The sequence below is a fragment of the Papaver somniferum genome, chromosome 4 (genome assembly GCF_003573695.1).
Source record: "Papaver somniferum cultivar HN1 chromosome 4, ASM357369v1, whole genome shotgun sequence".
Taxonomy (NCBI): domain Eukaryota; kingdom Viridiplantae; phylum Streptophyta; class Magnoliopsida; order Ranunculales; family Papaveraceae; genus Papaver; species Papaver somniferum.
The window spans coordinates 91,936,959-91,960,889 of NC_039361.1; the positions used below are offsets into that span (position 1 = coordinate 91,936,959).

The window sequence follows — 23,931 nt, forward strand, 5'->3', positions numbered from 1 at the left end:
TCTTAAACAGGAAAATAGACAAGGGTGTGCTTTATTTGTCAGTTTTATGTTGCAGATTCCTTTTATTTGTGGTAGCTTTATTTGGTTTTGATGATCCACAAATATTCCGGCTACTACTTTATGATTTTATGAGGTGACTAATCCTTTCTTAGTCTGGCTGAAGACTTTAAACTTAGCACTTGCTGGGAGGTAAACCAAGTTTTCGATACTCTGGTAATATCCTTCCCCACTTCCTTTAGATAGTAACAATTTCTCCTTGTTCATGTTTTTAATTTTATCTTTAGAACATTGAGAACAATGTTAGATTTAAGTGTGTGGGAGTGGTTATTAAATTTTTATTTTTCTTTTTTTTCAGGAATTTTCTTACATATTGTGACCAGCTCTTGAGCGGGTCTAAAAACAAAAAATTATGATTATTAGGGTTATGACCAGCTATGTAGCGGGTCTTTTCTTTTTTCTTGCATGTTATGACCAGCTGTGTAGCGGGTTTGGGAAAAAAAACCTGCAATATAGCGGGTCTCTCTCTCTCTCTATATATATATATGACCAGCTGTATAGCGGGTCAATTTTCTGTTTTGCTCGAGGACTAGCAAAATGTGAGTGTGGGGGAATTTGATGAGCACGCAAGTGTGAGCAGTTTCACCCATAAATACATTAGCTGGGACTCATTTTATCACTAATAAACTTGTTTGTAGGTGTTTTTGGGCAATAAACATTTTTGGAAAAATCAGATCGAAAAATTGTTAAAGGCACCCCCGCAGGGCATTTGCTAAGAGGATAAGAGGCACTCAATTACTAAGGGGCACCTGATTTACTATTCACACCCCTGGTGGATAAGGGGCACCTCCTTCTTCTTCGTTTAGAAAATAAAAATTGGCGGGAAAGCGTGTTTGATACAGGCAGAATTAGGGTTAGATATTTGGGCGTGCTTTAAGGATATTCAATGGCTGAAACTGTTAGGGATGACTTGAATCAGATTAACAAGACTGGTATGGTCGTCAGAATCAAAGAAATTGGGCTGGATAATCACGTTGAAGAAAACAGGGAAGAAGTTAGAAAACACGATATTTCTGTTAGAAATTTCCGGGAAAATTGGCGAGATTCAATCGCCCCAAGGAGTTGTAATCACCCTGTTACGGTTGACCAGAGGTGGTAAGGTGTTTTGTTTCGACAAACTTGGGCTGCATCGTTGGATTGAAGCAAATAGAGGACACGAGTTCTTCACGGGTTCTGTTTGAGTTACAGTGTTCATAACGTGTTTTGTTTGTGTTTGGAGTATGTTGAGTCGTAACAGAGGCATTGTGGAGATAAGAAAAGATATTATACACGTAATTGACAGCTGAAGACGCATGGCAGGCAAGAAAGTAAAGAAAACAACCCGAAAATATATTTTCTTAATTACGAGTTATTGTGCAGATTTATGGAACTAATGTGGTCCTGTCAAGTCCTGTCGAGTATATATAGAGTTCTGAAGAGTTGGAAAGCGGGAGTTGCAGAGCTTGTCTCCGCTGCTGCCACTGAAGAAGAAGAAGAAGAAGAACACAGAACAACAGGTAAAAAACAGTCGCAGAAAACGTTACCTATATTTTCAAATTCAATATCTTTGTAACAATTTCTGTAACAATTATTTCGAATTCGCAACAGTGTGAACGTCAACAGGTAAAAGAGGAGAGAGCGATGAGAAAGAAACAGAGAGAGAGCGATGGAGGCACAAAAAAGCTTATTCAGCTTGATAGGAAAAGCGAAATCACTCTGGAGATGACAGGTGAGAAGGAAATGGTGACGATTTTAGAAAGCGTATGGGGTGGTGCTAGAGCATGGCTAGCATTTCCAAAGAAGGCGGTGTCATGGGTGATTTTTATGTTGAAGTCGATTCATAAAGGGAAGAATAAGGAGGTAAAATATGAAAACATGGTTGAAGATATGATTTTTATTATCAAGGTACAGTCAAATCAAGGTGGCGAGTATATTAGGATTTCTAGACGTTTGAAAGGTGATGAAGAAAAATCCTATAGCATATGTATTCCAAGCGAAGAAAATAAGAGTTGTTGGTCTATTTTGGCTGAGGTTTTTGACCTATACCTGGAGAAGATATGCTGGAAGGAGATGAGTCAATCTCTGCCTAAAGATGTGGATTTTCCCAGAAGTGGAGGATCTATAAAGTCCATATTAAAGAGAACATGAGTCGTAACATTTTACAGGAGATTGGGATGGAATCAATTCACTGTGTTGATTAAAAGGTAGTTGGGTATTACAAGATTTATGGAGATTGAAGGTGTATCAATGTTGGAGGGGTTGTTGGAGATGGAGGAGGAGGAGTGGAAGAAAATATGGAAGCCATTAAAATGGAATTATAAAGGTGTGAATTTATCTCTGGCAATGTGGACTGGTGATTTAGTTACTAAGTCAAAGAAGGTGTTGGTGCCGGTGAAGCAACAAAAGAGAGATTCAGTAATATATTCAGTTGATAAGGTCTCTGAGACAGTCCACTGGTTTAAAATTAGGCGATCATCGGCTGCTAAATGGTCATCGGAGGTGATCACAAGAATAGGGAACGAGTTATCATTTGGAGGCTTTTCTAGAATTGCGACTGAAACATTAAGGATGGAGGGGAAATGGTTTTTCAGAATTGTTGTCACTGGTAATGTCAGTAAAATTCCGGCGGTGCTGGTGGTAGAGGTGGCTGGACTGAAGGTGGTGCTAACGGCGGAATGGGATCCTAATTATCAGGAGAAAGTCAAGTTTCTGGAGCTAAATTATCTCCAGGAAGTTAGAAATTTTGATTTTTTGACTAAGGAGTTGTTTCCGGTGAAAATTCAAAATGCTGTTAACGGCAATTTGTTGGCGCGTAATCAGGCACTAGTTATGGAAAGCTTAACTAGAACTGAGTCAGATGGTAGAAGGGAGTCAGAAGTTGATGCTGGAAACTTAATGGCTGAGTCAGATGGTGGATCTGGTACTTGGGTAAATGGGTCGAATATGGGGTTAAATCCAAAAACCAATTTTGGTCAAATGGTCATGTTTGGTCAGGACAATAATAATTCTACTAATCGATTTAGGGTTTTATAAATTCCCAAATTGAAAATGTGGAAATGGAAGAAGGGGAGATTAATGAGGGGGTAGGAGATTTTGCGATGGAGTATGATAGGGTGGTGGAGATGAATATGTTGTCAGACATTGAGAATCAGGTAGTAATGAAGCTTGGAGACTTGCAATTATCGTATACAGAAAGCATGGAGAAGGTGATGGAGGCAGCTGGGTTGATGATGCTTCATTGTTGTACATATGGGGGAGTATGTGATGGAGATAGACAAGTTCTAAAGGAAGTTGTTATGAAACAAGTGGTGAAGTACAAGGAGAGGTTTAGGAAGATAAATGAAGAGAGAGTTATTTCTGTTGTTCAGAGGATTGAGGGGGAATGGTCGTCGGAGCTGGCTTTGGTTGAAATTGATACCTCAAGAGGGGTGGAGGTGGTTCCAAATTCATTGTTAGATGTTAATGGATCTTAAATTAATTAGCTGGAATTTTCGTGGGATGAATGATTTTGATAAGATGGTGACTCTAAAAAATCTGGTTTTTAATTAGAAGTGTGATGTGTTAATAATTCAGGAGACAAAGATGATGAAAATCAATCAATGGTTGATTAAGAAAATTTGGTGTGACATTGAGTTTGATTTTGGGAGTATATGCCATCAACTGGTATCTGTGGTGGTAGTGGGGGTCTCCTTACAATCTGGAATACAAACAAGCTGATTAGAGATGATGGAAGAATGAGTAAGAATATTATCTACAATCTTTTTACTCAGAATACTGATGGTTTTAAATGGGTGATTTGTAACATGTATTCACCTTGTGAGTACAATGAAAGGGCTTTGTTTTGGTCTGATTTAGATGAGGTTAGGCATTGGTGGAGTGGTCCCATTTGCTATGCAGGAGATGTTAATGCAGTTAGATGTGATGAGGAGAGGAATAGAGGAGAAGGTGATAGCAGAAACAAGGATTTTCTAAATAACTTCATTACTAGTCATGAATTGGTGGATCTGCCATTATTGGGAGGTGTTTATACTTGGTCTGATATGCAGGTAAACCCATTATTGTGCAGGTTGAATAGATTTTTGCTTAGTATGGATATGGATTTGAGGTTTCCAGCTGCAATTCAGTTGGCTCTTACTAGGGTCACCTCAGATCATAAGCCTATTATGTTGATGACTAAACCTGATATTATGTGTAAACCATACTTTAAGTTTGAAAACAGTTGGATTTTGCATAAGGATTTTTTGAAGAAGGTGGAGGAATGGTGGAGAATAATGCATTTTCAAGAAATTCCAAATTTTGTGTTCTTTAAGAAACTACAAAATTTGAAGAATTGGAGTAGGGAGGAATTTGGGGGTGTGAAGAGGGAGAAGGTTGTGTTAACTGAGAAGATTGATTGTTTAGATCAGATGGAGGAATCTCATGTTTTGTCTCAGGATCAGTTTGAAGAGAGAATCAATTGTATGTTGAGGTTGAAGAACATAACATTTTTGGAAGCAAGGAAGTGGCATTCAGAAGCAAAGCAGAATGAATTTAGGTGGGGAGATTGAAATACTTCATATTTCTGTAGAATTGCAAATGCAAGAAAAAAGAGAAATACTATAGCTAAACTTGAGATTGATGGTGAAGAATGTTTTGATCAAACAAAAATCAGAATGGAGATAAGAATTTGTTTAAGGAACATAATGATGTAGCTTTTTCTGTTGATAACTTGGATTTTAAAATGTTGGAGGGTGATGAGAATATGGAGTTGGAGATGGAGTTTACTAAAGAGGAAGTTTTTGCAGTGATAAAGCAATTTGGAGCTAATAAATCTCCAGGCCCATATGGGTTTTCTATGGAGTTCTATAAGTCTTGCTGGCACATTATTAAGGAGGATTTCATGAAGGTGATGGGTGAGTTCTGTAGTAGAGGAAAATGGTATTGGAGGCTGAACTGTTCATTTGTTTCTTTGATCCAAAGAAGGAGGATTCTAGTACTTCTAAGGATTTTAGGCCTCTCAGTCTACCGGGTAGTGCTTATAAAGTGTTATCTAAGGTGCTTGCAAACAAGTTGAAGATGGTAATGCATAAATTAGTGTCTGATTATCAAGGGGCTTTTGTTAAGGAGAGGCAAATTCTGGATGGAGTATTAATTGCTGGGGAATGTATTGAAAGTAGATTGAAGGAGAAGAAGCCTGGTGTCTTGTGTAAGATTGACATGGAGAAAACATTTGATAATGTGAAGTGAAAGACTCTTTTGAGAATTATGGAGAAACATGGTTTTGGTAACAAGTGGATTTCTTGGATAAAATGGTGTATTTATTCAGCTCACATTTTAGTTCTTGTTAATGGTAGTCAACTGAGAGGATCAAGCCTTCTAAAGGGTTGATACAGGGGGATTCTTTGTCCCCTTTTCTTTTCTTATTGGTGGTAGAAGTGTTATCAAAATTGCTGATGGATGCAGTGACTAGAGGACAGCTTCATGGCTTTCAGGTTAAGGATAATGGTTGTATTATTTCACATCTTCAATTTGCAGATGATACTCTTTTGTTCTTGGATGCTATGTGGAGGAGATTAGAAGATTGTATCTCATTTTGAATTCTTTTGAGATGTTAACAGGGTTAAAATTAAATTTGGAAAAGAGTTCATTAATTAGTGTTGGTGTTGATAGTGTTGTTTCTTCTTTAGATTTGGAGTTGGGTTGCAAGGTGGAGAAGTTTCCAATTAAGTATTTAGGGATGCCTATAGGAGCTACTTCTAGGTGTGCCTCTGTGTGGGATGAAGTTATTTAAAGAATGGAGAGTAAACTTGCTTCTTGGAAAAAGAAATTTTTGAACAAGGAAGGTAGATTGGTGTTGATTAAGAGTTGTCTTGCAAGCTTTCCTGTGTACTTTTTGTCATTGATTCACATGCCAACTGAGGTGGAGAAGAAGTTAAATAGGCTGATGAGGAATTTTTTGTGGGATTCTAGTGAAAATAGGAGGAAAATGTGTTGGGTTTCATGGCTAAAGATTTGTAAGCCAAAGCATTTAGGGGGTTTAGGTATAAAGAATCTCAGATGTACTAGTAAATCTCTTAAAGCAAAATGGATTTGGAGGTAGTAAAAGAAGATGCTTTGGAGAAAGGTAGTGCAGCAGAAATTCTGCAACAATCCATTATGCTTCTTCCAAGTGATGATGCAAGGCCAAAGGGAAGGGTGTGTGGAAGAATATTCTTAATTCTTCTTCTTTTTTGCAGGATAATGTTTCTTTTAAATTGAACAATGGAAAGGCTATTAGGTTTTGGTTGGATAAATGGTCAATCTTGTGGAATCTCAAAGAGAGGTTTGCAGTCATTTATAAAGCTTGCAGAAATAAGATGGCTTCAGTTGCAGAGATGGAAGACTGGTTTGTGATGTTTAGGGGTGTGCAGAAAAATCGAAACCGCGATTTTCACCCGCAACCGTCCGCAAAATTACGGGTGAAAACCAATCCGCAAGAGTCTAGGGACCGGACACGGTTGAGTTTTCAAATCCGCAAGGTTTAGCGGGTTGGTTGCAGTTGGTTTTGTAAATCCGCGGATTAACCCGCACAGTAGGGTAGTAAGGGTATTTAATAGAGTTACTAAGGATAATATTGGAAGTTTGGGTTTTATATATAAACTTCTTTATCCTAAAGAAATTCAGAAACCTAAATAGATGAACCATCCTGTCTCTCTTCCCTGATTCCTACCGAAAACGACAATTCAAGTTGGATTTTTGCAAGATTTCTCCATAGAGAGTTGATTCATCTTCTCCTTATGTCAATTTCGCCGTTACTCAAACCAGAAATATCAAGAAATCGGTAAGGTTTTTCTTCTTAAGTCATGCTGAAATCAATTAGATTTTTATTCTTACATTTTTTATTCTTTTTCTGAATGAATTTGTTAGATTCTTCTGTGATGTAAGTCTAATCAGGTAAAGCCTAATCGTAAACTATTCGTTTTCTGATTCTCTTGTATCTTTATGTTCGCATATCTAAGTTGTTTGAAAATATCGTTAACATAATTGCTTCTTAATGTTAAATCATGGTAGAATAATATCATCTTAGCGGTTCTAAGAGACGGTAAACTTGTCACATGTTTGGATTACTTTGGATCTTCTAAAGAAAGTTTGTGGGTGTAGTAAAAACTAAAAAAACAGATTTAATCAGAAAATGGGATCTCAAAGTGAACCAACAGCAAAAACATCACTAAATTGCTGTTGAAATCTATGAGAAAAAATCGGTGTTTAGAAGAGTATTAAAGATCAGTCACCAACTAATCTTCTTAGCATATAATTTTCTCTTGGGTTTTTTTTTCAGTTTTATCTTGTGTTATTGTGCATTGTTTACTCTAGGTTTGGTGTGTGTGCATTGGTTATTAGTCAAGTCCTTTTGTATATTGATTGTTGCGGTTGGGTGTTCAATTTCTGTAAAGATTGTTCAAATGAAAGACAAATTAAAGAATTGCAACAACACATTCCACTAAAAGTAAGAAGAAAAGATCCACTCTTTGATTAGTGTGTCCATCTCTCAATTGCTTCTACCGCATCTCTGAGTGCATGTTCCCTTCAGTACATGACTGATTGAGAGGGACACTTTAGTGTTGTGCATAAATGCATGTGAAAACCCCTCCAGGAAACTTCAGAGTATGAGTATTATAAAACTTCAGAGTTTGTACAAGAAGGACTTACTTCAGGATTTGCACAATGAATATTTCTAGTGGCTAACTTCATAATAACAAATCATGGTAAAGTAGTAGCATCTTAGCAGTATTTGTTTCTTAGAGATGGGAAATTTTTCTTTGGTTGTTCTTTGTTGTTTGATTTCATTTTTTAAAATATTTATTGTTTATTTTTGATGAAATGGTGATAGTAACATAATATGTAAAACATCATTTTATTTCATTTATCTATCTAATTAGGAGCAAATTAGGAGCAGTTTGGCAGCTTAAGTTGTTGTTTCAATGATGTTTTTTTGATTCGACCTAACCTTTAACAACAGATTATCCCATGTGTTATGTGTACTGCTAGTCACTAGTGTATATAGAAAGCAAACATTTTTGTTTGTGTATCTTTCGCTTAGTATCTTTGTTAATGTCTATATGCCACCTCCATCGTTGCATTTCCTCCTCCTTAGAAAGATACCATGTATTGTGTTATGGGAATGTTTTTTTCTTTCTTATATTTGAATTTTTTTACTTGATAGGCAGCTAGCTGGTCTCTAAGTACTGATGTTAAGACCCTTTGCAATAAATATAACAACATGTAATAAAACCAATAACCTTTTCTGTAATAAGGCTGCATGTGAAGCTGTCAAGGATAATTTGATAGTGAGATTAATTGAACAGTAGGGCATAATGTGGGACTTAAGTCCTGATAGACAATTTCCTAATCATCATCTCTTTTGGGATAAACGGCTAACTAGCATGGGATTGGGTCAGTGTGTATACAACCAACGGATACCTTGAGTCCTTGAGTGAAAAAGTGATTTCAGACGAATTTTAACTGCCAACATAAAGTGGTCTCATATTTTTGGCTTAGATGATGTAATCCATCCATTTTTTCACATTTCATATAGTTGCGATTCCTGTATTTGGAATCTGAAATGGTAACTAACTACTTGTCCAAGTCTAACTTGAACCTTTTTAGGTAGTAGTAGAAGTAGTAGAGCACTTCATCCCAATACTTTTTGTGCCCCTTCCTTCCTCCAATAATCTATTTTTTCTTTCTTTCCAAGCTGTGCTATCCTCTTTTTATTTGTGTCGTGCACATGCTTGATTTATATTTTATAATAGATACCCCTTATTACAAAACAAACATTTCTTTCTGAACAAGTTCAGGCAAAATAAATAATGTAATGTCCACTTAATTCAGCCAAAACTTATTATGTGATGTGCCTGTAATTGAAGTGTTAACATGAGCTGCAGTTCTATTATTTTCGCATTTTGAATTTGACTTCAATTTCGTCAGTGTACTAATAAATGTTCTACCGATAACTTGTTGGAAGAAGATACAATAATTTAATTAGCATTATCAATTTGTTCAGTTCAAACACCGGGAACTAGTATCTGATGCAATGAATTGAAAGTCCAGTCGTGTTTAAGCAAAATCGCCACCTTTCATTCTGTTTCTCTTGTTTTGTTGATCACCTGGTAACTCCTCATTTTACAGATGCGGAAGAAATCTTGAAGGAAATTCCTGACATATCTATTATTATGGATTGAATGGACTAGTACTCAAATCCAATGACTCTTTTTTGGCGGCAGAAGTTTCATTGGCTTGGCACCAGACTTGCTATTGCATTTGATAGTTTACCTTCCGTTGTTGCAAGAATTAGTATTTTTTTTGTTTACGTGGAAAAAAAACACAATACTCTTTTGTGTAACTGTTAACTGTTATCTTTTGTGTTAAAATTGTAGTTTCTGAACTTAGAATTTTTGTTTGTTTTTTTTTCCCTGACTAAATCCGCGGTTAATCCGCATCCGGTCCGTATCATCCGCTGATCCGCGGATGTGAAATCCGCGGGTGATTGGACTGGACAATTTTCCAAATCCGCAACTTTGACGGATTGGTTGCCGCTGACCCCTAATCTGCAACCGTCCGTCCATTGCACACCCTTAGTGATGTTAGGAGAAGGTTAACAACTGCTGAGCAGCTAGAATGGGATTTGTTGTGTAATGCTCTGGGTCCAGTTCATATCTTAGATGAAGAGGAGGATGAAGTTGATATTCTGGGAGGTTTTTCAGTAAAGAAATTTTATGAGGCTCAAGTGCAAGAGGTGGAGGAACACTGTAATTATCATAAGTATTTGTGGAGAAAGAACATTCCTTCTAAGGTTAGTTTCATGTTGTGGGCTAATTTTCATGATTCTTTACCTAAAAGGAGTATGTTACACCATAGAAGAGTGGAGATTGAGGATGTGCATTGTTTGTTTTGTAAGGAGCATGTAGAGACGGCAGATCATCTGTTTCTTCACTGTAAGTATGCTTTTGAAGTTTGGTCCTACTTTATCAAGGCTTTTAAAGTTTCATGGGTTTTTCCGTCGAATGTGAAGCAATTGTTTGAGATGTGGAGTTTTAATGTTTTATATGGGAGGTGTAAAGATGTCTGGTGGAAGATGATTTATGCAGTTTTGTGGCACTTGTGGAAGGAGAGAAATAGTAGAGCTTTTGGCGGAAGAGAAATGAATGTTGAGGAACTATGTTTGCTTATTAGACAGACTATAGTTATTTGGTTGTCGGAATTGGATGTTTATAAGGATTGTAATGTTTCACAAATTCTGTTTATGTGGGATACAGTACTTCACATGTAGTTGGAAGTTAATCTGTTCCTAGGATCCTTTTCTTGTAAATATCTTTTGGATTAATATATAACCTTTTCAATTCAAAAAAACAGTGGGTTCTGTAATGATTATAACTGTTACAAGCACACTGCTTTATACATTTTCTCTTTGCAAACGCCTTTTTGAGCAATGAAAAATTCCTTTGAGTGTATTTTCACCATGTGGAGCTAGAACCCATTACTGGGACAACAGAGGAAGACGAATTTCATACATGGGTAAAATTATTTAATTCATTTTAAGACTTTTGCATTAATTTTAATTGAAATATGATTTGAATTAATTGGTTGTCATTTAATTTGATGAAGTATGCTTAGCCTAAATGTTTTGATACATCATGCTTAGGATTTACAACTAATCTTTTGAGAATCTACCTTGGCAAAATCAGAGTCCATGTTAATTTTATTTATTGAGCTTTAAATGTTGAGAATAAATAAATTGAACCCTATGTTATGAATTCGACGAAATCCTAGTCCCAGTAACTCTCTTCGTCCCGTGAAAATACTTTGTATATATTTTTCTTTTATTTTAGTTTATTAATTCTTAAAATCAATCTCATCAAGTCCGAGTGAACGACAACCTATTTACCACTATATAAAATTCTTTTTTGACGCCGCCGACGCGGACTTATTTTTAGATTTTTTTTTAATTATTATTTTTGTCCTTTTTTACGCGTTTTGGTATTTTCTGTTTCCTTTCAGATTCGGAGCTAAGCTAAAGAGAAAGTGCCGAAAAGAAAAGCAAAGCCCAAAAAGAGAAGAAAAAAGGAATCCAAAAGCAATGAAGAAGAAGATTTTGTAAATAATTATTTTATTTTATTTTATTTTTATTTTTAGAAACTGTAATTACGGATTTTATTTTTGTAATCTTTTATTTTTGTGTTTTTTTTTGGACTTTAATTTTGAACTTTTGGACATTACTATTTTTAAAACCCTAAAGAAGGGTGAATTTAAATAAAACTGTTGCAGGGAAGGACGACAGTTACGATACTGTCTCGGCCCCTCAGGTTCGTACGCTGACATTGGAGTCGGTGGCTTGAGTCGACTTCAACAGTTCATCGCCCGTCTGGTACGGGAGGTAAGACTCTATCCACCCACGCATCCCTTGTCAGTGGGTTTTATTTTGTGTTGAGAATGTCGAACTGGTATTATAATAGCCAATATAACGAATATCCGACTGAGCAACATGGACATTATTCCTATTATGACCATAGTTAGGCCTGTCAATATTTGTCCGATATCCGGTATCCGTTTCCGAGTATTCGAGATCCTATAGGATTTTATCCGTTTTATGGGATATCGGATATCGGATCGGATATTTTATCGGATATTTCTTCCTTAACATATCGAAAACGGATTAGACCCCATCCGAAATGTTAATATCCGATATCCGATAGTATAGGACTTATTTATAATTTATCCTAATTTCGAGTCTAGTATCGGATATTATCGGATATTGTCCGATAAATATCCCATAAGTGTCCATTATGAAAATGTTTTACAAGGGTTTTTAAGCTTTTTTGTTATAACCGGATACTATTGGATATTTATCGGATATCCGACAGCTTAGCCTATCGGAATCGATATCTGATTTTGATATCCTATAGGATATTATCGGATATCGAATATCCGGTAGTGCTTAACATGTCGGATATCGGATTTCTAAATATCCGACGGATATTCTTCCATTGACAGGCCTAACCATAGTGTGAATAGTGGTTGGGAACGCCATCCTTTTGAAGGATATGGGTCATACCATAGTGGTCCAAATTACTATCCACATGCATACCGGTCATACGAGCAAAATAATTATATTTCTCCTCAGCTAGAGTCGGCACGTAGGATACTTGTGTCAACACATAAGTTACTTGAGTCGACATATGAGTCAACTGAAACAAATGACTTAGTTATGGAAGGAAGAATCGTAACCAAGAGTGAACCTTCTATACATGATACCATCAGGAAGTCTTGTGAGTCGACTCGGAAGCGTTTGTTAGAGGCGCAAAATGCTCGATATAGTGTTTCCAATAGTACCCTTAAAAATGAGGATAGTTATACACATAATCAAGATAACGAGGTTAGAATTGGTAACACTACTTGTTTAGATGAGGTTCGATCATTTTCATGTTATTATTATGATGATGATTATGATGATGATAGTTTTGTTGAAGAATCTGAAATATGTAGGCATAGTGACCAGGAATTTGTTACTCTGGTTGAGCACAGACCAACCACATCATGTCTACCACATCACCTACTCAGAGATCAGCACCGCATACCCAAGGCCTGCATAAAGCTGCGCGTCAACAACCACATCGCGACTAATATGTGTCTAAAACACCTTAATATTTGTCTATTGTTTATGCTTTCTTTGCTAAGTTTTCTTGTAAATTATGTATCTTATGCTTAGTTTTGTGTGTTTAGGTACTTTGGAGTCACTTGGAACAAAAGAAGAAGAAACGTCGCTTAAAAGGGCAAGGCGGATTATTTCTCATTATTTGCTTTCATTTCTTCATCTCGGTCTGAAAAGTATGTCGGCTTTAGTGATGCAAATTTATCTGTCTGAAAAGCATGAAAACTTTAGTGATGAAAAGAAATTTAAGAGAAGAAGTGGATTTGAGAAGTAAGAGACCGCTGCTGTTGGTGGAAGAATTCAAGGAAGAAGAAAGCGTTCATTTGGAGCAAAAAGGGCTAAAGCATCATTTCGTATGCATGTGTTATTGGGAGCATAATGGAGGAAGAGGGGGCTGTCATTCTTTGGTGGCCTTTCTACATGTCCTGGGTGCCTTTAGGAATTCCAATTCCTACACAAAATTCAGAGAAGAATTTCTTATTATTATTACACATCTGAAATCGAGAAAGAAGATAGTAGTGAGGATAGAGGCGTTGTTGTCTGAGAGTGAAGCTGAAGATAGAGATGGAGATCCAAATGAATTCGTGATGAAGAACAGAGTAGGTTTAGGCACTGAGAAGATCATGGAATGCTGGTTATCTGTTGCAAAAGAAGATGGTTTCTTTCTGTCAATTTGGAGGGGAATCATATGGAGGATTTGGTGAAGATTAATGGAGATTTAGGGTTGGTAATGGATGAAAAAGATGAGGTTTTTGTTGAATTTATCTTTCAGTGTAAGAAATTATAGAAATTGAGTCGAATCTGTGATGGTCATCAAAGATAGGGTTTGAATCTGAGTTATGAGAAGAGATGGGTTACTGTGTTGTTGGTGGTTTTGAATCAGTGAAATGCAGGAAAGTGATAGCTTGGGTCTGGTGGAGTTCGAGACAAGGAATGAGAAATTGGCAAGAACTGAAGTCCTCTTGGAGTGCTGCATTAGCTGAATGATTAGGAATGGAGAAGGTGTAGGAAGCTGAGACAAAGAATGATGGAAGATGTTGGCGGTCTGTGTTAGTATGATGCAGAGGTGTTGTAGGATGATGGTTGCAACGGAATTGAACTGAAATTGGTGATGTAGTGGCTGGTCTGAGATGGCAGCTGAGCTGCAAATGGTGATTGCAATTGATGTTGATGGTTGAGATGATAATTGCAGCTGCAGTTCGAGACTCGCATGTATGTGCAGTGCAGGAATGGATACTGGTGGAGTTGTTGCCGTGGAGTTCAGCTTGCTACTTTCTCAGTGGGGTGACTGAATTGGTGGTGTCCTTAAATTGCAGTTGAGATTAAGAAGCTGCTACAAGTGGTTTCTGAATGGTGTTGATACAGAGATTGGATGATGCAGTGGTGAATGGGAGAGCATATGAAGCAAATGTATAGATGTATGGTAGGATTGCAACTGGTTTCTGCCTTCATCAATTCGTCAACCACCTTACCAGCAAATGCAATAGAAGTATATCTTTTAGGAGAAAATAGGCTCAGGATAATTACACCTGGGGACTGCCAGCACGGGATGTCTTCACATCCCTCGACCAGGTTATTTTTTGATATCAGCATCATCACTGTCAAAGCTTTACGAGCCGCAGTAATTCCTCAACATGAAGCCGTACACCTGCATCAAAGACTCCAAAAGTATGCCGCAGAGATATTTTCACATATCCAGCCACGCCATCGGATCTAGCGCGCATCTACAACTCCTTAAAAGACTGCATTGTATTCTCAAGCCGACTCAAAAATACAGATCTAGTAATCAAACAGAAGTGTAACTGGGGACTGCTCAATCGCATCTCATTCCGTACAACAATCCAAGATTCAGAAGATAGTTCAAAGGGTGTCGCCTGATACGAAGTCCTTGAATACTTGATAGTAGCATGTCGGAAGCGGAACGCTTCTCAGCTGGCCTACTCCACCCAATGGATCCGGAAGATTTTTCCCATACAAGCATCTCAAGCATATCATCATCGCAATCAGAAGGGCAAGAATATGCATATGAGCTAAAGAGTCAGATAAATACAATTTCGTTCCAGTCAATGCTCAGGAGTTTAAAGAACATTTTTAATTGCGACTCAGCAGTCCAGACACCAAACAACTTAAAGTCAAGTCCTCTTGCAATTGAGCGAAATGGAGTTTGGAAAATTTTGAAATCCACCGGAGAGGCTAAATACTCATTTTTCTGGAGACACAACCTTATTACACATTCCGGAGAGGATCGATGGAGTTCACTCAAGTTTTGATGAAATTTCAAAACCATGAAAGTTATACGTACAACTAAAATTCATACTTGCAAAAAGAAAAGACAAGATGTACTTACCTTGCCGCTGACGATTGGCACGATGGAGCTACTGACATCGACGAAGAGGTGCTGCAGACAGAAGCATGGAGCCGGACGAGCAACAAAAAACAAAAGAGGGTCGATACCCCTTTTTACGAACGGGGTTTCTAGAGTTCGAACAGAAGAAGGATTCCTTCTTGCTACATGAACGGGAATAGATGGATGGGCCCACAACACCCATACCCCATAGTCAAGCTAGCAACATGCTACTACGAAGACCACTAGCCGCGCGGTACCGTTGCTGAAGTCCGATTAGAATCTTCCTGGTAATATCTATCTTCTCGTCTTTTCAATTTTAATTTCGTCTGTCACCATCTAGTGCTTACCCCGCAACAATGTCACTGTTACGTGCTAAGCAGGGGACTTAATGTTGATGGTGGTTTTTAGCATAGGGCGAAAACTGTAAAAATTTGTCTACCTGACTCGGCATCAGAAGTAGTAGACCCTGATATGTTTATATTCCGCAAGGAATTTGAAGAACATATCAAAATTTGATGAGTGTCTATGTCTCTCTTCATATTATAATGAAACTCAAGCTCCTAGATGAATTGTTCACTAGTATAGAGCCTGATGAGTATTTAAGCTCCTAGACGTATTACTCACTAATGCCGGAGCCTGCCGAGTATTTATTCTATGCTATGTTTTCCAGCCGAACTCTTGATGTTGACATGACATGAAAATTAATGTTCGCTCACAGCAGAGTGGCATGAATTTCCCGAAGTGTCAGGATTAAGATATGCATGGAAGTACTCAATTAGACACATACAAAATTATGTTGTCCTCTGAAGTATAATTAGTGATTTTGTATGTACGCACAAAATTCACCAGAAATTGATTGATTTTGTGTTAGCATACATAATTCAATTTTTCTAACCTAATTTTACTAATTTACAAAAATTAGGTCTTTTTTGCGGCCTGCGCAATATCTCGAACCCTATTGGTCGAGCCAAACCTAGGTAAGCTAGGAAATTAATCCTCCATGGACTAATAGGAGGAAAATCCTACCAAAAGTAGAAAATAACAAGTAAAAGAGAAACCGCGACACATAAAAGAAGCAGCAAAAGGAAGCACGGCCACACCAATTGGCCGGCCGGTTTGCCCTAGCAGGCACTGCCCATGGCTGGCCGGAAGCGCCCCATGTTAATGCTTCCTGGCTCCTCTTTCCCTACCGACCAATCAGATCACTCCAAAAGCGCTACACGCACTTTTAAATAAAGTTGGAAGTTGGTTGGTCGACGCATCTAATTCCTTAAGGAACCTAATATAGTCTTTCCATGTCAGTCTTAAAACGATCACGGCCGCACGTTTTGGCCATTCGATTTATCAAGTCTAGCCACCTCCTAACATGGTCGTACAAGCACCATCAGGCACACCGACGACCCCACTAATGCTTAGGCCAATTGGAATCCTTCCCACTTGCAAACGGAGCCACCAAACGATTACCCAAAGTGGGTTGGCCGCGTGAGTTACATAACCCTAATTTATGCTAGCAACAGTATTTTGCTGCCGCAAAACGATCTTGGGCGCCCAACTTTGCCAGCCGAATTGACGGGCCTAGATTCAATCTCAATCAACGGGCAAGGTGCGGGTACGCTCACCAGCGGCCCGATTATTGTGCTGGCCGATCGAATAGCTCCCAACATGTGACTAACACCAAAAACTGTTAGCCCCAAAGTAGGTTAGCCACACGGCTATTAAACCCTAAATTGAATTAATGGTAGTATGTAACTGCCGCAAATCATCTCGGCCGTCTAATTTCGCTAGCCGGATCAACCGACTTAGATCTAATTTTAGGGGACCAATGATATGTCGTCGTGATTACCGGCCACCCCTCTTCCATAAGGAACAATCGGCCAAGCCGCGGCCTGCCTATATGGCTCATAAACAATCACCCAAAAATTCGGGCTGTCAATAGGAATTTTAAATAAATTCAACAACAGCTGTTAAAAGCCGCAAATCATCTTGGTCGTCCAACTTCGCAAGCCGAATTGACCGGCCTAGACCAAATCTTAGGCGACCAATAAGATGTCGCCGTGGTTGCCAACCGTCACTCTCCTATAAGGACCGATCGGCCTATTTTTGGCGCGCATGAACGGCTGCCAGCAGCTTCTCGAAAATGGCTGGTCATGCTCTTTTTAAGACATTAGGCTTCGCGACTAATTTAAGACATCTTTATAAAACGATGCTTTATGATCATTGATTGGTTTTAGCTGCTTGCTTAAAAACGATGCATTATACGCATCGATGTTATATAAATATTGATTTCACAAATAATTCAATTATTTGACCTAAGAAGCGTTACGTGCTATTTCTTGCGGCAAGCCTCATGGCTTGGCTTGTAATACATGACCACCCGCCGCCTAGTTTGTGCGTGATTGGTCAAAATAACTAGTTCTTGCAAACAAGACCCACTCAACAACCTGCTGCATATTTTCACGAAAATACTCGAGACATCAAACATGTCGCAAACTGGGGGATGTCATCGGGATATTGGTCTGGCGGTTTACAGCGTGCGGCGTGCAACATACCCATTATGATAAAGTTTCAGGAAAAGAGGACAGTTAGTGGCAGCAGAGAAGTGGTGGGTGTACACTGACCCGTCTTCCCTCATTGTAAGACGCGTTTTTCAACATTTTCACACGATCTCCACTTCTCCATCACTCAACTACTTCCACTTCCTATGAGATCAGGGTGCGTTCAACTGTGATTTATATAAATATGTTTTCAACCCATTTCAACCAACAACGATTATCAACACAAGTATCCATAAAAAAACCCAAAGAACTCATAGCTTGCATTCCGCAAGCGAGTTCCACATTCTGATACAAGTCATAAAACAACCACACTTTCAGAGTTAACCATTCTTATTTCAACACCTTCTTCGCTTCCCTCCCTAAGATCAACCCTTCTCATTCACTTTGTGACCGAAGCAACACTGGAACGGCCATTTCTTGGTTTAGGCCAGAATTGTACAGATTGATTTCTCGAATCTAAAGTACTCCCGTGCAGTGCATTTTTTTAGAGTTTAGATTCGTTTCTCGGCGGCACACCCAAATTTACCCTTTCCAACATAATCAGTTTTTACCCCAAAACACACGTGCACCTCCTTAAGACAAGAAAAAAAAAAAGATAACCATTCCATTCTGTTAGGGTACCGACCCCAACTCGTCATAAGCCCATGGGTAGAACTCAACTCGAAAACCGGTTGACTAGATGAGGGAACCCATTGACTTATAAACTACCCAATTAAGCCCCATCTAACTAATGTGGGACTAAGGTCCCAACATCCCACGACGCTTCCAGACCCAACGTCCTCGTTGGCACACTCTATCGACACTGACCCGGCGGTAGCCCTTTTCTTATGACGGCTCCACTCGACTATTTATATTCAATGCGGTGACAACTACGCCCATACATAGATGCCCATACACCTTAATCCAGCATATACGTCACCCCTTCCGTGGAGTGGGTATGGGTCGTGGTGGTGGGATCTAATACCAAATGTTAGGGTACCGACAAGGGGAGAGCATTTTATCCGTAATACGCGGATTTAACCGGAACCAACCTTATTTGTGCGGATAGATGTCCGAACCGTTCACTAATGGATTGGACGCGGATGTAATTTTTGAAATCCAACGGATTGTGGATTGGATCCGGATGCAACCTTGAAAATTCGTTGGATATCCATACCCGTTAGATTAAGGGTATTTATATAGTTTCTTGAAAATATATGGATAGTTTTAGAATTTTTAGGTGTTTGCTTGGAGTATTGTCCATGGCCTAATTAGAAATTCGGGGTACGGAGGAAAGTTCGGGATGGCATACGTACAATAATTATTCGGATTCAGATATATCGGATTCGTCAAAAATCCGTTCAACGATTCGTTGTTCGGCAGTAGTTTGGAATGGCATACGTTCGGATATAATTCGTTTTTAAGATATGGAGTCGGCTTAAGAAATTCGACATGTATAAAAAAATAAAAATACAGAATTTAGAAATGTGTAATGATGATTTGAAGTTTAAATGCGTTATAAACTAGATACCTTCTAATAGTAGCACTAACAAATGGTTGGTCGGGTGGTTAATGCCCTAATGTGGGAGTTTCAGGTGCTGTGTTCGAACCTCGCAGACTGCATATTTTTTGGAAAAATGTTATAATAGGCCGAGTTGAACCACCGAGTTGAGTGAGTTGGACCGAGTTGTGCTATCAGGAGTTGAGTGAGTTGGATCGAGTTGTGCTAACCAGGTAAACGAACTAGGTAGGCGTATAATTCGCGATATATTCGTGAACCCCATATAGTTCGCGTACTAGGGACGATGTTCAATGTATTCGGCTGTATGATTCGAATTCGGACGATTCGGATACGTTCGGGAATGATTCACGAATAATTCGGCGAATTACTAACTAGGGTCCATTGCACTTCTATATTTATATACATATATAAAATGTGTAGGTTCTATGAGAAGTCATCTATATAGACTTTATTTTTTCATTATAAATTTTAACTAACACAAATCCATTGGATTATCCGCATCCAATCTGTTTATTCATACATCCATTTGGATGCAAATCCGTTGGACGTTGGATTGGATGCGGATGCCAAGTTTAAAATCCGTAGTGTATTGGCTTGGATGCGGATGAAGTGAAAACCGGTCCATACCGGCCCATGCTCACACCTAGTACCGACCCCAACTCATCATAAACTCATGAGTAGAACTCAATTGGAATGACTAGATGAGGAGACCCATTAACTTATAAACTACCCAATTAAGCCCCATCTAACCTTCTTTCTCCTCTCTAAGAAAAATGGAGATAAACTGATTTTGATTTTGTGAACACAGATCAAACCCAGTTACAGAATCCTCTGTTACTTACCGAAATCATCAAAGTCAATAACTGATTTTGTAAACCTAGAAAGCGGTATAAAAAAAACCTATTTGCAAAAATCAAAATCTTTGATTTTGTAAACCTGGAAATTAATTTTCACTCTTAGCTCGAAACTCTTAGAAAAAAATTGAATTTTTAGAAGTAAAAACCCTTGAAGATCTCTAACCTCAGGTAAGGAAATAACCCTTTTACTGAAATCAAAATTATCTTTGATTTGTAAACCCTAGAAGTTTGATTTCTAATCTTGTGTTTGAATTTTGCAGAAGAAGATCTAAATGCAAATTATAGAAGATTCAAGTACAAATCCTGGAAGGTTCAGGTATAAACTCCAACCCTATTACATGTTGTTTCCAATCTATTCTTTTTTGTTGATCTGATATCTCAAATATTTTTTAGGTTTTATTTTAGGTGATTCAGTAAATGCAGCTAAGAAGTTTGGGATTTGTAGAATCCTCAAGGTTCTACCGTGAAAATAATATTCCCCCTATGTTTTGGTTTTTACTGTCCTATGTTCTTTACTGGGTTCTTTTGTTTTAGGACTTCAGGTTTCATGTTCTTTTAGTTTGATGCATATTAATAACACAGTTTTTCTTTTTCAACAGCTTAAAGTGGGTATGGTTCAAAGCTTTTCATGGATCTGTTACGGGATAAGGTTCATACAATCAATTTTTTGCGGGATAAGATTCATACAATCAATTTTTTGGCTTGCATTTTACTACTGGGATTATAGGTCTAAATTGCTATACCCATTGGAATCACTAAAGCAACAATCTAAATTACTCATCATTATCCTAGTGTAAGTCTTATCACATTCTCAAATAAACTACCAACTGTTTGGAGTTCACTCTTATCGTGTAGTTAATTGATGTTATGTATGTCTGTAAGTTTAATTAATCCTACTTTTGTGTTTCAATATGTTTTTGCGCAGGTTTGTGCCTACGATAACAACATATACATGATGTTATAGGAGCTTGAGGGCATGGGACAATGTTTTCATGGTAATCATCACTGCACCTTATTCAAGAATTTGGAACACGGGAAAGTCACATTTGTACACTTTATGTCGTCTAAGTGTTTGTTGAATGTTTATGTCTCAGTTTAGTAAACATTTGTGTCCTAGCAACTATTGATGTAAATTAACCATTACGTGTCCTGTACACAATTACTCCTTGTCAATAGCTTATGCAAACAATAGTACTAGTGGTACCAACATGAGATGATGTACATACACTTGTAGCATTGGAAGCTGTTTGGAAATTATATTTGACCATGTTTCATTTTAACTCTATATGACAAGTTTCTTGACTTTACTGTAACAGCTATTGTTGTTATAATCTTCCTAAGGGACTTGCATTTCTTCTTCAGGTAAGAGATTTCTTTGTCAAGTAGCTATGGACTTATGGTGTTGTCATGCCTAAACACCATTGGCAGTTTCAGATATTCTTTTTTCTTCTCTTTGCGGAGGCAGAACTGGTGAAAACTACAGTACCCTATAATAAATCTGGATGGGAATAGAAAAGACAGACTGAACTTGGTAACGAGACAAATCTGTAATTCTTACATTACCGCGAGTTACTGTAAACCAGAACTGATGTTTTAGATAAGAATGTGAATTCATCGACTAAAATTGTAGCCTTGTAGGAAGAGTAGAATCTTAACCAAGCAATCAAAACAAATTTGATATGTTCTCGTCCTCTTTGGTGTCTCTTCTGCGTTCTTTCACTTTGTCTAGTGTCGACCAATCTGGAGTGGAGTATAATAATTTGTATTTTCTTAAAGGGCCACGCACACTAACATGATTAAAAAATTTCTTATAATACTACTGGTAGTATTTTTTGGTTTGGAGCTTGTCGTATCTTTTACGTGTCTATTGTGTTTGCACTATACTGACTGAGTTAACATCTTAATACAATCTGGGCTTTAGCTTTCTCCGATAACTTGAGTTTAGTTGGTGGTTGCTTGTTTCTCACAAGCACTTAAATTATCTCTTGTGCACATGCTTAGTACTGATTTCATTCGCTTCTGTATTTCTATTTTTATGTATGTTTATATTAGAAGTTGACTGAAAGTCCACCCACGTTTTATATGCATTCTATGATATACTTCAAATGGAAATCCACGCCTCCTAGATTCTTTGCATTACATGAACCCCTATTAGAAAGTGAGAAATTATTCTTTGATGGACCGGTCTCTCAATGTTCTAATTTGAGTGGAAGCAGGACTTACTCTGAGGTGAAGATGAGCAAAATACCCGACTGTTGTTGAACTTTGATGGACACATTATGTGTAACCTTGAAAATTTGCCTATCTTTGTTCTCGCATTATAAAGAGAGAACATTCTGTTTTTTTCCAGGTTGACGGAATTCAAGGTATTTTGAAAGCATACGACGGCGCCCTGCATGATGTACAATTGATATAATGTATTATGTTGTATTTAGATATTGATGTACTCTCACTTGGGAGATTTGGTTCCTTCCACGAGGTTGTAAGTAATTGGTAGTGCTCTGTCACTGTGAGTCGTTTAGTTTTAGTCGATTAATCTTTAATGAAGTAGTGCCATGAATGATAACAGATAAATTTTTGTAATCAGGTTGGTGTTGGTTTGATGGTGTTTCAACATTTTGGAGGAATCAATGGAGTTTCATTTTACCTAAGCCACATATTCATATCTGCAGGTAAAATCCATTTAGTCCAGCTATTTCTAATAATCCATACTGTCCACAATCTGTTCACCTGTTGGGTATAATCCAGTTCTTCCTTCTTCCTTGTAATTTTTAGTTGCTATATGTACTTGCAAAATTAGCTAGAGGATGATGTTTTTTGGAGATTAAAGAACTTTCATGTTTTTTGGTCACTATAGTTTGCAGGTCTGATGTAAAGTTTTGGTGGCTTTTTGTTATTTTACATTTTATATGAATTGCTGAAGTCGTTACTGAATAATGATTATATGTGGTTATGCAGTGGTTTCCTAGTTGGAGTTGAGAAGCTTTTGTCCAAGAAGAGGTAACTTTACAGTACCAACATCCTTTAGTTTTCTTGCCAGTACTTTACTCTAGATATTTTAATCATTGTGGTTATCTGATGCTAATGGGCATAAAGAATTTTTTTTTGCACAATGCATTAGAAAGATTATATTATTGATATTGTCGATACTCACCTTTGTGTTTTCATTGCAATTGTGGTGTTATTAGTCATTGTGTTGTTAACTTATTATTCATTTGAGTTGATAGTAGTGTAAACGTTCAATTTAGTGTCGATAGAAAATATTTATGTTTCACTGCATTTGCACGCTAACATTGAATCATAGGTTTAATAGTAAATGCTCCTAGTTGATCGTAACAACTGTCCATGTTTCATTGCAACTGTAATGTTAGATGTCATCGTGTCAACTAGAATTTTTGCTGTCGGTATGCCAGTCTAAGTTGTGCGGCTCAATTCATCATCGGACAGTTTACCGTTTCGCTGGTTTGCACTTACTTTTGACAAAGTTTAAAACTGTAAGAACATTATTGGTGTTAATTCAGGTTTTGGTTACAACTTTTTGGTGATTCTGATCCCAAGTGTCAATTGAATTCAGCTAATGATTATTTTGTTGCTGGAAGTAACTCGTGTGTTCATTTGCTTGTTTGAACTGCAGTTGAGGCTGCAGAAAAAGATCAAGTAGACGTTATCCTGAATTTTGGTGGGTGCAGAGCCAGAAAATTTGTTTTCTAGCTTCTTAGATGGTACCTTTACTTCCAAACAATTAAAATTGTGTGTTTCTATTGAAGGATCTTGTATTTGAAATTTGTGTAACAAGTCTAGTTTCACTCCCTGTTACTGGTCTTATGGAAAGATCGGAACAAGATGTTCATGTGCAGAAAATGAAATTGTTCAGGTGCAGGAAATTATGGTTCTGGGAATTCTAATTTAATTTTGAGACGTATATAAGAGTAGTAAACAAACACCTATGTGTTGCGTATAAAGTGTCG

General features: G+C 37.7%; 2 protein-coding genes and 1 long non-coding RNA gene across 10 annotated transcripts; all 3 read left to right on the forward strand.

Moving 5' to 3' along the window:
* Positions 1-3,686: 3,686 nt before the first annotated feature.
* Positions 3,687-4,583, forward strand: LOC113272800. The gene has a single exon (XM_026522598.1). The coding sequence runs from the start codon at positions 3,687-3,689 to the stop codon at positions 4,581-4,583; it is 897 nt and encodes a 298-aa protein (XP_026378383.1).
* Positions 4,584-4,950: 367 nt separating this feature from the next.
* On the forward strand, positions 4,951-5,806 carry LOC113272801. Its single transcript, XM_026522599.1, has 3 exons — positions 4,951-5,253; positions 5,370-5,598; positions 5,703-5,806. Exons 1-3 carry the CDS (start codon positions 4,951-4,953, stop codon positions 5,804-5,806), a joined length of 636 nt encoding a protein of 211 aa, XP_026378384.1.
* Positions 5,807-19,833: 14,027 nt separating this feature from the next.
* Positions 19,834-23,854, forward strand: LOC113276119. Of its 8 annotated transcripts, XR_003324021.1 has the most exons (9): positions 19,834-20,131; positions 20,224-20,279; positions 20,563-20,756; positions 20,889-20,958; positions 21,326-21,494; positions 22,314-22,445; positions 22,551-22,635; positions 22,922-22,963; positions 23,598-23,854. It is a non-coding gene; the product is annotated as an uncharacterized LOC113276119 (long non-coding RNA). The 8 variants fall into 8 exon arrangements; XR_003324022.1 differs by lacking the exon at positions 21,326-21,494 and adding an exon at positions 21,280-21,325 and having other exon boundaries at positions 22,314-22,635; XR_003324020.1 differs by having other exon boundaries at positions 21,326-22,456.
* Positions 23,855-23,931: the final 77 nt, after the last annotated feature.